General features: G+C 42.0%; 1 protein-coding gene across 2 annotated transcripts in view; it reads left to right on the top strand.

Moving 5' to 3' along the window:
- Window positions 1-208: 208 nt before the first annotated feature.
- grm2b (glutamate receptor, metabotropic 2b) overlaps window positions 209-12,165 on the top strand; it is a 35,026-nt gene continuing 23,069 nt past the window's right edge. For both annotated transcript variants that reach the window (XM_072665480.1, XM_072665481.1), the window contains exons 1-2: window positions 209-646; window positions 8,634-9,268. In XM_072665480.1, the coding sequence (XP_072521581.1) occupies window positions 8,756-9,268 (513 nt within the window). In that variant the 5' untranslated portion in view covers window positions 209-646; window positions 8,634-8,755. The remainder of the gene's footprint in view (window positions 647-8,633; window positions 9,269-12,165) is intronic.

Below are 12,165 nucleotides of genomic sequence, written 5' to 3' on the forward strand. Positions count from 1 at the left end.
ATGTTGTAAAAACCAACACTCAGATTATGTGTGTAGATGTGTGGTTAACACACAGCTCTTCAAAAGAACTGGATGAATGACCTGAACAGCAGCTTCGTGACATGGGATAGTATCACCAAATCGCTTTGGAGTGCTGGGGGCTGGTACTGGTGGTGCTGAGGGGGGGGGGGGGGGGGGGGGGTGTAGAGGAGGGAAGCAATGAGAGCGAGCAGCTGAACGTGCTCACAGCTCACAAAGCAATCTACCTGAGGAAGACGCACGGGGGTGCAAAGCGAGAGGAAGTAGCTCCTCTGCTGACCACGCTCATCAGTTCATTCGCGTGCAGACCGCTCGCGTGCGTGGCTCTTTGCTTTTACGTTTCTTGGTGGGCTAGTTTGTTTGCGTGACGCGCGCCTGCCTCTCGTGCGCGTCTCGAAGTTGCGCACGTGCGCCCCAGCTTCGCCAAGGTGGGCGAAGGCACCTTCGCATTCAACACCACGGATTGTTCACTTCAGCACCGCGGACAGCACCGCTGCGCTCACCTGCGCTCCCGGACAGCTGCAGGTGCGAACTTCACTCCTGCACGTCTGACTGAAGGCGAAGCCAAGTTTTTATCCCCCCCCTTAACGAAGCAGGGAGTGATTCTGACTGAGGGAAGTCTTTACAGGTAAGTAATCTGACAGTATTACACACCTTTGCATACCTGAGAACTCCCTCACGCTCACATTACGCTGGATCTTAATGGTAAGCGATAGGGCTGGGTTGTGTGTTACCAAGTGATGGTTTCCGCATTTAAATATAGACCTCTGTCTGGCTATTTAACTACTCTAGGATGATGCACGTGCAAATGAAAGCCGTGTGCATGCATAGGCATCCAGTAGTAGTTAGGATTCTAACACAGCTCGTGCGCCTAATTGCGCGTCTAATTTACGCTGATTCAGGTGGGATTGGCGTTCGCCTTTGTATCAAAGGCTTAAGAGACCATAAACAAAGAGCCACTCCCACTGTGTTTATCAAGTAAGTATTCAAATGAATTATGTTTCATTAAGATTAATTTGCATATTTCAGCCACTGTTTGTATGGCATGGGAGAGGAGATACAGATAGATTATTAATAATAACAATAATAATAATTATAATAGTAACAAAGAAGGTCCTGGTACTACTTTAGTGAAAGACTGTGTATATAAGGCTACATGATCCATTTTTAAAAGCTTATTCCAACAAGCATCAGGCTACTTTTGTCTATTCTGATGTCATTTCACCCCAGGAAGGGTTATGACAAGTGATGCTTGGAATAAGTCAAATTAACATTTAGAAAGGTTTATGTCAGACTTATTCCAACAACCGTCAGTTGCAATAAAGGCTTCTTTTGTCAGGTCTGATGCCATGCCCCCCTAGAAAGTGGTTTGATCATTGGAATAAGCCTTTAAATGTTTTTGTAGGTCTATAGGGTCTATGTCACTGAAGCTTGTTATAACAAGGCATTTTAAATGTTTTTGTAGGTCTATGTCACTGACGCTTGTTATACCTAGGCTTTTTCAATGTTTATGCAGGTCTATGTCACTGGCACTTGTAGAAATAAGCCTTAGAAAATGTTTATGTAGGTCTTTGTCACTGATGCTTGTTATAACCAGGCTTTATAAATGTTTATGCAGGTCTTTGTCACTGACGCTTGTTGAAATAAGCCTTAGTAAATGTTTATGTAGGTCTGTGTCACTGATGCTTGTTATAACAAGGCTTTATCATTGATTATGTAGGTTTATGTTACTGATACTTATTAAAACAAATCTTTATAAATGTTTACGTAGATCTATGTCACTGATGCTTCTTATAACATGGCTTTATAAATGTTTATGTAGGTCTATGTTGCTGACACTTGTTATAACAAATCTTTATAAATGTTTACATAGATCTATGTCACTGATACCTCTTATAACAAGGCTTTACAAATGTGTATGTAGGTCTATATCACTGACGCCTGTTATAACAAGACTTTGTAAGGTTTATGTAGGTATTTGTCACTAACACTAGTTATAACAAGGCTTCATAAATGTTTATGTAGGTCTATGTCTAACATCTGTTGGAATAAGCCTTTATAAATGGTTATATAGGTCTAAGTCAGTGACACCTGTTGGAATAAGCCTTTATAAATGTTTATGTAGGTCTATGTCTGGAAAACTTATTGGAACAAGCCTTTATGAATGTTTATGTAGGTTTCAATCAGTGAAACTCTTTATAATAAGCCTTATTATGGTCTGTGTCACTGACAGTCGTTATAAAAAGGCTTTATATATGATTATATAGGTCTATGTCTGTGACACTTGCTGGAAAAAGGCTTTATATATGTTAATGTATGTCTGTGTCACTGACAGCTTATTCCGGCAAGTGTCTGTTACCATAAAAGCTGGTCTGCCTTACAAAAGACTGCTCTACCTGAAGTCCGCACATTTGAAAGTAAACCCCCTTAGCATCTTTAAAAAGCACTGTCAAACCTCACATATAAGTTTAAACGTATGGGTAGGATTACAATAACAACCTGTCCCTCACTCCAGCATGTTCATAGCCTGCTGTTTACTGTAAGAAAGTGATGGGTTACTAAAGCTAATAAAGACTACTCTGGAAATAGTCTAGAAGATCATTTATATACACACTTATATAACTTTTCCTCACACAGCGGAAAGAGCTCATATGTCCATGTGTTTATGTCACCCTATTTATAGGACTTTTTTTTAATTATCTCCACTTTTCATGTGGCTTAGCCAGCTGGCAAATGATTTCATTAGGTCACATCCACCAATTTTAATACTTTAATTAGAGAACCAAGAACAGGAAGTCTTCACAAACACTCACACACACACATACACACACCTCTGCCAAGAAACATCGCACTTATTTTACATAACAGTGTATGTATAGCCGCCCGCCTCCATATGATCTCTTTCAAGATGCTCTGTGTGTCTGTGTGTTTTATTCATGGCTCTCATGCCTCTGCTATAGTAAGGCATCTTTACAACATCTTTACTTGTTTTGACAGCAGTGGCTTCATTCATTTCAGTCCCGCTGCCACTCATTTAACGCAAACACTCTTCAGCTGATTCTTCTGAGCATGAATACCACTTCACCTCTCAAATCCCTCATAACAAAACACTGTGAATACCACATTCAGGCACTTTTCGCACAGCCAGACGTGAATAGATCGGGGGAGGGGAGTTTTTTTTCTGTGAGAAACCTCTCTGATTCAAGTGTCCCCTTCAGTAAGACAAGCCAAAAGCTCTTTACCTACAGCCTATCAACCATAAAAAGCTAAAGCAGAGTCAACACTGACCCCATTCAGTGCTCAGAGGGTCTGAATGGAAGCCCTGGAAGCTCTGATGAGATATTCGGCTGGGTTGGGATCAGTCCAGAAGAGCTGTTAAAGAAACGAAGGGTTGTTTTAAAGGAGTACTTCAGTGGTTTTCCAGCATATCTGTGTTTGGTACATTTGCAGTGTGTGGTTGATTATAATGGGCGAGAATCTCAACATGATTTCATGTTCTTTGTAAAAGAACTAAAGATTTGCTGATTGGAAATACACATAATAGAATCCAAATGGCAGGCGCCTTCTGTTCTGCTCTGTTATGAGTGTATTGTAAGTCATTTGGTTTTCTATCCTAAGTACATTGAAATTACTGTTGTAGTAATTGATTAACTACAGGCAATAATTCTGGCACAATGGTCTACTACCTAGAAGTGAACAACAACAAAACAAACCTGGGGGCTCAAAACACTTAGATATTAGCCACCAATAGCCGGGTGCTGAATGGACAAGTGTCCATTGACTTCTGTATAAGACGATAAGGTTTTGATTGATTGATATCAGTGGTAACCAACTACATGATACATATTCTTCAGATCAAGATTAGTTTGAACAGCGCTTAAGTACTCCTTTAACTCCTTTAACTCATACCCTTACAGACATCCACATCTAACTAAGGCATGTATGTGCATTTTTCTCCACTAATTTAATGTTTCTACATCATTCAAGCACAGGAACTGCTCTTTACATTGTTTCAGTGTATGGCTGCATCAATTTGATGATGACCAATAGAAATGCTTCAAAATGATTTGGAATAAAATGTTTTTCCAGTGTTGTCCATTAGAAGTTTTGCCTTCTGCTATAAAGTTACGATTTTTAAGTTATATGTATTTTCGGACCGTGATAAGCAAATTCAGCAACCACATACAAAAACATAAGTCATTAGGTGTATATGAGTGAGGACTGGAGGCCTGAAACCATTGGCAGGTCGATGAATGTTAGTAACAGATAATCCTGCCAGTCCTGGGGATCAAACCAGCACCCTTCTGGTCCCAAGCCTGTTTTACTAACCTTTATGCTACAGTTACCAAAATGTCTATGAATGCTATCAGTGCATGCTTCTAGCAGCAGAAAATAGACCTGACACAGAGAGGACATAAGGTTGTTCAAAACAACACAGATCTGTTTATAAGTTGACGTTGGCTGAAACTGGCAAGCACTTTTATACAAAACACCTCCGGAGAAGTTATCCATGGCGCAAACTACAAAAGCCGAAGCATGTCTTCTTTACACAAGCGCTTCAGAAATCCTCGTTCCTGGCCAAGGAAAAGATCCTGCAGAGATCAAGTGCTTCAGTTCTCCCATGACTGCATCATCTGTGTCATTATCCGGCTTCCCCACCGTTAGACACAACGCGCATATTTGACTATTGAATTCTCTGGCCAGTGCTGCCTGGGGGTCTTGGATATGGATGACACCAGCACAGTTCTCTCCCACAATCAAATTACACCCGAGAAAAACCCACTGCAAACCGACCCATTAATCATAATTATCAGTTGGTAAAGTGACAGAAAATTAGGAGACAATAGTGCAAATTTCAGAGGGACGCAATCAGTCTTATTGCAGTCTCCGTCCTGGTTTATTCCATACACCAATGTAAGCATTTATCCATTCTTTCTGGCTTTGTGTCAAGAGATGGTTGTGGAAATAAGAGAAAAGCTGGATTCTGCTGTAAATCTCTACATGCTGGATGCTGGATTGTGCATTGAGTATCATGAGCAGAGAACTGATGTACACTCAAAAATTAAAGGTGTCAAAAGAGTTCTTTGGAGCGATTCCAGTGAAGAACCACCTTTAGTCCAACAAAAGAACATTTCAATGAATGCTTCTTTTGTGGTTTTTCAATCTGACCTCTGTCTGCTGCATCTTTATTGTATAGTCAGTTACCATTTTCTGTTTCTGTGCTTAGGAAAATGCTGGAATATTCCTTTAAAGAACCACTTTTTTTTTTTTTTTTAGGGACTCAGTAAGAATGTGTGCTTTAGATAGTTTGGGTAAGATTAAAAATATCCAGTAGAACAAACCCTAAACTGACAACGTAAACAACTCTTGTGCATTCATCTTCTGCAAATGGTTCTTTTGGTTCTATAAAGGTCTGATGCAAGGGTTCTTCACCAACCATTTGAAGGTTCACACTCATACATTTCTATTACAAACATGGTTCATGTGTCAGTGTGTGTTGATGTCTAAGGTTTCTAAGTGGTTCTCACTCGAGTCTTGTAATACTAGCACTTACAGTTGTCCGGGGCAGCTCGAGCAGGGCAAAACGTTTAGGAACTGACTTGATGTAAACCCGTTCTACTGGCAGTGTTGGCTGTATGCCTGATTTTAGACACCCTTTAGCAATGAGCATGGCTAATTTAATGGGTATCCACACTCCACATACCATATAGTGTAGATACTGCTCACCCCTGTACACAGCTCATCTTTTGGACAGATGGTTTTGGTCCCTCCACTATGGAATATAACTCAACCTCCAACTTTCCTAATAGTTAGACCACTTAGCCCAAAGCTATAATTTAACTCTCAGCAGAAAAGTTGTTCAAGCTTTCCAGCGATATCCTGCTGTTTGCATCATGTTGCAGAAACAACGTGACACCATGACAGTCGGATACGCTTCAGAGTGGTTGAAACTGCAGATTGCGTTTGCATCATAAACGAGCAAAACATGATTTTAAATCACTTTCTATCACCTTTGCCTTCATTACCGGAACATTCTGGCCTTTTGAGCCCAGAATTATGCCTGTATTGCTCATTAGAGCTAGATCTGGATGGGGGGAAATGATTGTTTTTCCTCGCTCCTAACAATGTCTGTCCTGTCCAGATCCCCGTATATTACCTTGGCATGGATTAGGCCATTAACTTGAGACTTCACCCTTGTTGAGGAGACAGAGAGCCCTGCTGGTCCCATCTGTTCTGTAGAGAGAAGGAAAGCCATGATTCGATTTTAATGTCAATTAAATGTTTCGTGCAGCTCTGGTCAGTGGCCCCTGCTGGTCGTCTTCAGAGCTCTGGGCCAAAGATGTGGAGGCTTAGACAAAAATCTGTGGAAGCTATTCTGTGTTCCAGAACTGAAGAGGCTGTGCGTGAGCTGACGTAAAGTCGTTGCTTTTGTCTTGCTATATTAATACCTAATATAAAGTTAAATAAGTGACGGAAACATGGGGAAATGTATTAGCTTGAATTAGCATCAGTTTGAAAAGATGTAAAGGAGCTTCCCATGCCTTGGAGGAAGCATGATGAAGCTAGCCTTCCCCCTCCTAACCTGATGGCATTGTGTGATAGGAAGACCGAGCTAGAAGGTGGCATTGGACACGACTAAGTTGGGGTTGGTGGCATTTTCAACTAGTCTAGATTGGATTAGCTGCAACACAGCAAAGCTCAGTAACATCAAATTCAACATGACATAATGATGCTAGGTTTAGAACATCTGCTCATTAGGTTAAATAGGAATTTGCACTGGTTGCAACAGCAGAGGAGCATGGATAGGTTAATTGCTGAGCTTTTTATATTTAAAAAGCAACAGTGTGCTATGACCCCGTGGTCAGAGAACTTGGATGCAGATCTGAAAGTTGTGAATTTGAATCCAGCTGTTAGCATCTTAGTCTTGCCGTTTGACTCCGGGCACTTAACCCCAAATTAGCATCTGTCAGCAGCTTGGATAGGCAACATTAATATTCTACCTCACGCTTAGCTTGTGAGTCAAGCCACCATTGTCACTCTGTCTGTCTATGTCTTTTATTGCTCGGTTAAGTTTTCTCCAGGCAGCCTCAGAACTTTTAGCTCCTACATTTATTCAGCACGGCAAACTTCATTAAGGTGTCTGTTTCATTCACTTATCAAAATTAACTCTTTATTCTAGTGTGCGCTGCATGTTCCGGCAAGATGAAAGATTCAAATTAATTGCTATATAGTCCTTACCTTCATCAGGACAACTCATTCCCCCAACTTCCCCACGTTCGCTAGTTTCCATGGTAACAGAGGTGGAGGAGGAACACCCTAATAAACGTGAGAAATGTAGCTTCATTAGATTAACTGTGGGAGTTTGCAGGGGAGAAAGGGGGCTGTGTGGAATGCAAATATTATATATGAATAATAAATTATGGTTGACATTTCTAAAAGTGTCTAAATTAGTGAATTCTCTGTCGGTGCCTCAAGGTTTTGTCTCAGGATGTGGCCCATAGAATATGCATGTAACATTTGCCCAACATGATTTTAAATGCAGTACAAGTGTTCATATGTGGTGAACGTTTGCATTTGATTAGTGCTTCTCAACTCAAAGTCACATCACTGTCCACAAAAAAAACTGCTACCAAATATATGGAAATTGTTAAATGTACACTATTGTAGTAATTAACAGTCAGTCTCTTATGTCTTTGCCTCCATATTCAGCAGCAAAGTTCACCTTTCTTCATGAGCTGCTGGCACTTTGTGAATATTGTGCAGGCTCCAGCTCTTATTAATTACATAAAACTAATGAGCCAATAAAACCAGCCCACCCTCCGTAACACAGAGTTCAGTCCACCTAAATGGCTAGACATGCTCTCTTTTTGAATCTGTATATTAAGTTTGTCTGCTGTGATGACGAGTCATTAGCTCAGTCAGGTTTTAATCAAAGAGCTTCAACTGGTGGTGAAATACTACGGCTCAAATGATTAGCTATGTTTGGAGAATGATTCTTTGTGGAAGCAAACTTAAAGTCTTTTTGGCAGCTTCTTATTTTGTCATTCTGGCACTTGGAAAGGGGTCAAAAGGGTTCTTTTGGGAGCAGAAGGAGGACCAAGACTATCTGTACTAGAATTTAATGGGAATGAGTTGTTTGGAGTTGAGTTGACCTGAACTGAGCTGAGTTGAACTGCATTGCATTGAGTTGAGTTGAGTTGAATTGAGTCAAACTGATCCACATTTTGTCAAGCTGATGTGACCTGAACTGAGTTAAGTTGAATTGAGTTGAACTGAACTGAGTTATGCTTAGTTAACCAAAGGTGAACTGAGCTGACCTATGTTGATTAAAATTAAACAGAGTTGAATTGAGTTGAGTTGAACTGAGCTAAGTCTAACTGAACTTAGGTGAACTAAACTGGGTTGAGTTGAGCTAAGATGAGTTAAGTGGAGATGAGTTAGGCTGAGATGGGCTTAATTGAGCCTAGTTGAGTTGAATTAAGTTAAGCCAGAACTGAGTTAAGCTGAGCTGAACTGTATTGAGTTAAGTCAAATTAAGTTGGACGGAGTTGAATGGATTGCAGTGGAGTTACCTGGACTTTTCCCTCACGTGTTCTCTTCCTGTCTTCTTCCAGGTCCCTGAAAGCCTAACAAGATGCTACAACACTTACTGGAAACTTCACTTGTCCCTCAAATCCAACACGTCTAAATCTACTGTTTCCATAGAGGGCACTCTAACCAACTCCAACCCCCTAACATGGCTGGGCTTTCAATGGGGATTCCCCAGCAAAACATCCCTTGTCCATGGCTCCCCCTTGTGGCCTGTCTGCTGCTAATGCTCCCCCAGGTCCATCCCAGTCCCAGGTATCTCCCTGCACTGCCTGGCACCAAGCATGAGATTGTGATGGACGGCGACCTGGTAATTGGTGGGCTGTTCCCTGTGCATGAGAAAGGTGAGGGGATGCAGGACTGTGGGAAAATCAATGAGCAGCGCGGGATCCAGCGTTTGGAGGCCATGCTGCTGGCCCTGGACGAGATCAACCAAGATAACCGCATCCTACCAGGCATCAAGCTAGGGGCACACATCCTGGACACCTGCTCCAAGGACACATACGCGCTTGAGCAGTCACTGGAGTTCGTCCGGGCGTCACTCACCAAAGTGCACCAGCCTGGCTTCATCTGCCCTGATGGCTCCAACCCTGTTCCAGACGAGGTCCCTCTGGCTATATCAGGAGTGATCGGAGGCTCATATAGTGATGTTTCCATACAGGTAGAGTGGGACTGGGCTGTCTAAAGCTTAGTCTGTTGACACACTTGTACTTGTTGTACTTGACTCCAGTATAGATAATTAATTAGATGAGATTTCACCTTCTGGAAGTGCTATGACAAAAATCTAATCAGTCAAAATTCTGAGATCAAACGTTTAAAAAAAGTGTTAATTAAAATTACTTTTGAGACATTACATCAAGTTTAAAAGAAAATACAGCCATCTCTCAAAGAATTGGATTCGCAAAATGACAATTTGCAATGTTCAGATTTGGCATTGCACAGGTTGTTTAATAAAATTAACAGTAGTTCATGACATCAACAACAGTCAGTGACATCACCAACAACTAAGGGGTGAAGTATAGCCACCAGGCAGCCGACACATGCAAAGGAAAGCACTGGGTCCCCAGACCCCTGTGCTGGTCAAACAAAGCTTAAGAGTGATGCGGGGAAAGAGCGCCATCTACCCACCTGGAGAAAGCAAAGCCAATTTTGCTCTTTTGGACTCAGTCACCGATGGCACCGAAGTGGCAGGGCTGGGCATTCAAACATATGACCAGAACCATAGTAATAGCATATTAGACCACTAAGCCACTCAGGCCCCTGTAGGTCATTAATTAGAGTTACTAAGTCGAAAGTTTGAGAAAATAAGTAAAACGGTTTCTGCTGCCTGAAACAGAGAAGAAGTGAAAGAAGTGATATTCATTCAAGAATGGTTCCCTTCAAATACACGTTTTCCCAGAAAGGCAGATCGCAACTGTCCAACTACTAGTTTGGATCGTTTTGGCCAGGTACCACAGGTGCATGTAGTCATTAGTAATTAGCTTTCTCCTCCAAGCATGTTGAGGAATCTGTATGTTTGGGTAACGTACGAAATAACAGATACAGTGGCAAATCACATCCCAATAATAACATCCCAGAGTGTTCATGTGGCAAGTCTAAGTAACTGGCATTCTCCTCCAAGCATGTTGAGGCTTTGCAAGAACCAGAATGGATGGCTATCATACACTAAAGGTCCAAATGTTTGTGGACACCCCTTCATAATAATGTATTTGACTACTTTAAGTTGCACCTACTGCTGACACAGAAGTGCAAATGCACACACACACACACACACACACACACAGCTTGGATAGTCTCTGTAGAGAAGTACTGACAAGAGAATAGGCCTCTCTGGAGCAGATCAGCCTGAACCTATTGGCACCATGCCTATTGCCAGGCGTGGAGTACAGTGGAGTTCAAAAAATGAGCTGTGGAGCAGTGGAACTGTGTTCTCTGGAATGATGGTTGGTGCGCCATCCAATAGGTTTGGGATGAGCTGGGGAGTGGTGATCATCTAACATCCTGTCCTTACTAACACTCTTAATGCTTAATGCTTAATGCTTTTTCCTCCCAAGGTTTCTTCCTCCAGCTCTGAGGGAGCTTTTCCTTGCCACTGTCGCAGTTGGCTTGCTCACTGGGGGTCTTGGATCCTTCATGTCTTCTAATGTTATTTCTTCTTTTCTGTCTTTTACTAATTACTAAGTATGTAAAGCTGCTTTGTGACAACATAATTAATGCGCAATGCAATCAAATCCTCGCAGCAATGTACCAAATTCTAGTTGCTCCACCAAAAGCAGGATAAACTCTTTTTTAATACTCTTGATTTTGGAAGAAAGAGCGAATGAGCAGGTGTCACAATACTTTTGTCTATATAGTGTTCATATTAAATCACCAGAACAATCCTTAAAATCCCACAATTCAGTTTTGAATTGAGCACAGTGCAAGGCTTTGCTGTAGGAAAGCCGACAGCGTTTCAGTACAATAAGGTTTGGGGATCCCTGATTGGTGCTTTCAACCTAAACCCCCACAGGTCTAACAGCAGTAGAGCATCCTGCATACAGGCTGCTGGGCTTTATTGCAGAGAGCACAGGAGCTACTAGTGTAAGCATGGTTAATTACCATCCCCATTCCTTTAGGCTGTCATTGCCAGAGAAACGGCCGAGCACTAATTACGCTCCCACTGTCTGTTCCGCGGGATTCGCTGCTTAATAATTCCATCAGCTGCTGCCGATGATGCGACGTGCACACGAGAAACATGTCAGCTTTCGGGGGGCCATTGCTGTGGAGGGAAGCATGTGTCAGCTCTTTGCCTGAGTTTGCCTGGACAGGCCTTGGCCACATGAGGATATGTTGTGTTGTTTTCTTATGCAAGAAGCAGTGGCATGTTAAATGTCAAGGAGCTGTCAGCTTGCTAAAAGTGCAGGGCTCCGGGTTTTCGTGCCGCTGCAACAGTTACGGTAGTTTTAGTAAGAGCCTCTGACTAGCATTCGCCAACGAGTAATAATTGCTGTTCCCAAGGCAGCTTTTCAAAAGACCAAAGCCTAGAATCATCCTGCAGTGCTGATATCATCTATGTCATATCTAAACACTGTTAGATATTTTTTCTTTTAACACAATTTGGTCTTTGAGTTGACTAATTTTAAGGCGAATGGACCAATACAGCTAGTCTACAATTACACTATATGGATAAAAGTACTGGGACACCTGCTCATTCATTGTTAATCTTGCTTTTGTTGGTGTAACCATCACTACTGTCCAGCGACAAGAGCGTTAGTGAGGTCAGGATGTTGGATGATCACCATTCTACCTTACCCCCGACTCCCCAACTTATCCCAACAGTATTGGCTGGAGCACCAGAGAACACAGTTCCAGGGGGGGGGGCTTTAAACCCATCTAGCCCACACCTGGCATTAAGCATGATGCCAATAGATTCATGTTGATCTGCTCCAGAGAGTCCTATTCTATTGGCAGCACTTCTCTATAGTGACTAGACAAGCTGTGTGTTCGCATGTATTTTTGGGCCTGTATTTACAGAGATGAGATTGGGGACAGTCTAAGCGTCTAAGTGTTTGTTAGCAA

Source organism: Salminus brasiliensis, chromosome 21, assembly GCF_030463535.1.
Source record: "Salminus brasiliensis chromosome 21, fSalBra1.hap2, whole genome shotgun sequence".
Classification (NCBI taxonomy): domain Eukaryota; kingdom Metazoa; phylum Chordata; class Actinopteri; order Characiformes; family Bryconidae; genus Salminus; species Salminus brasiliensis.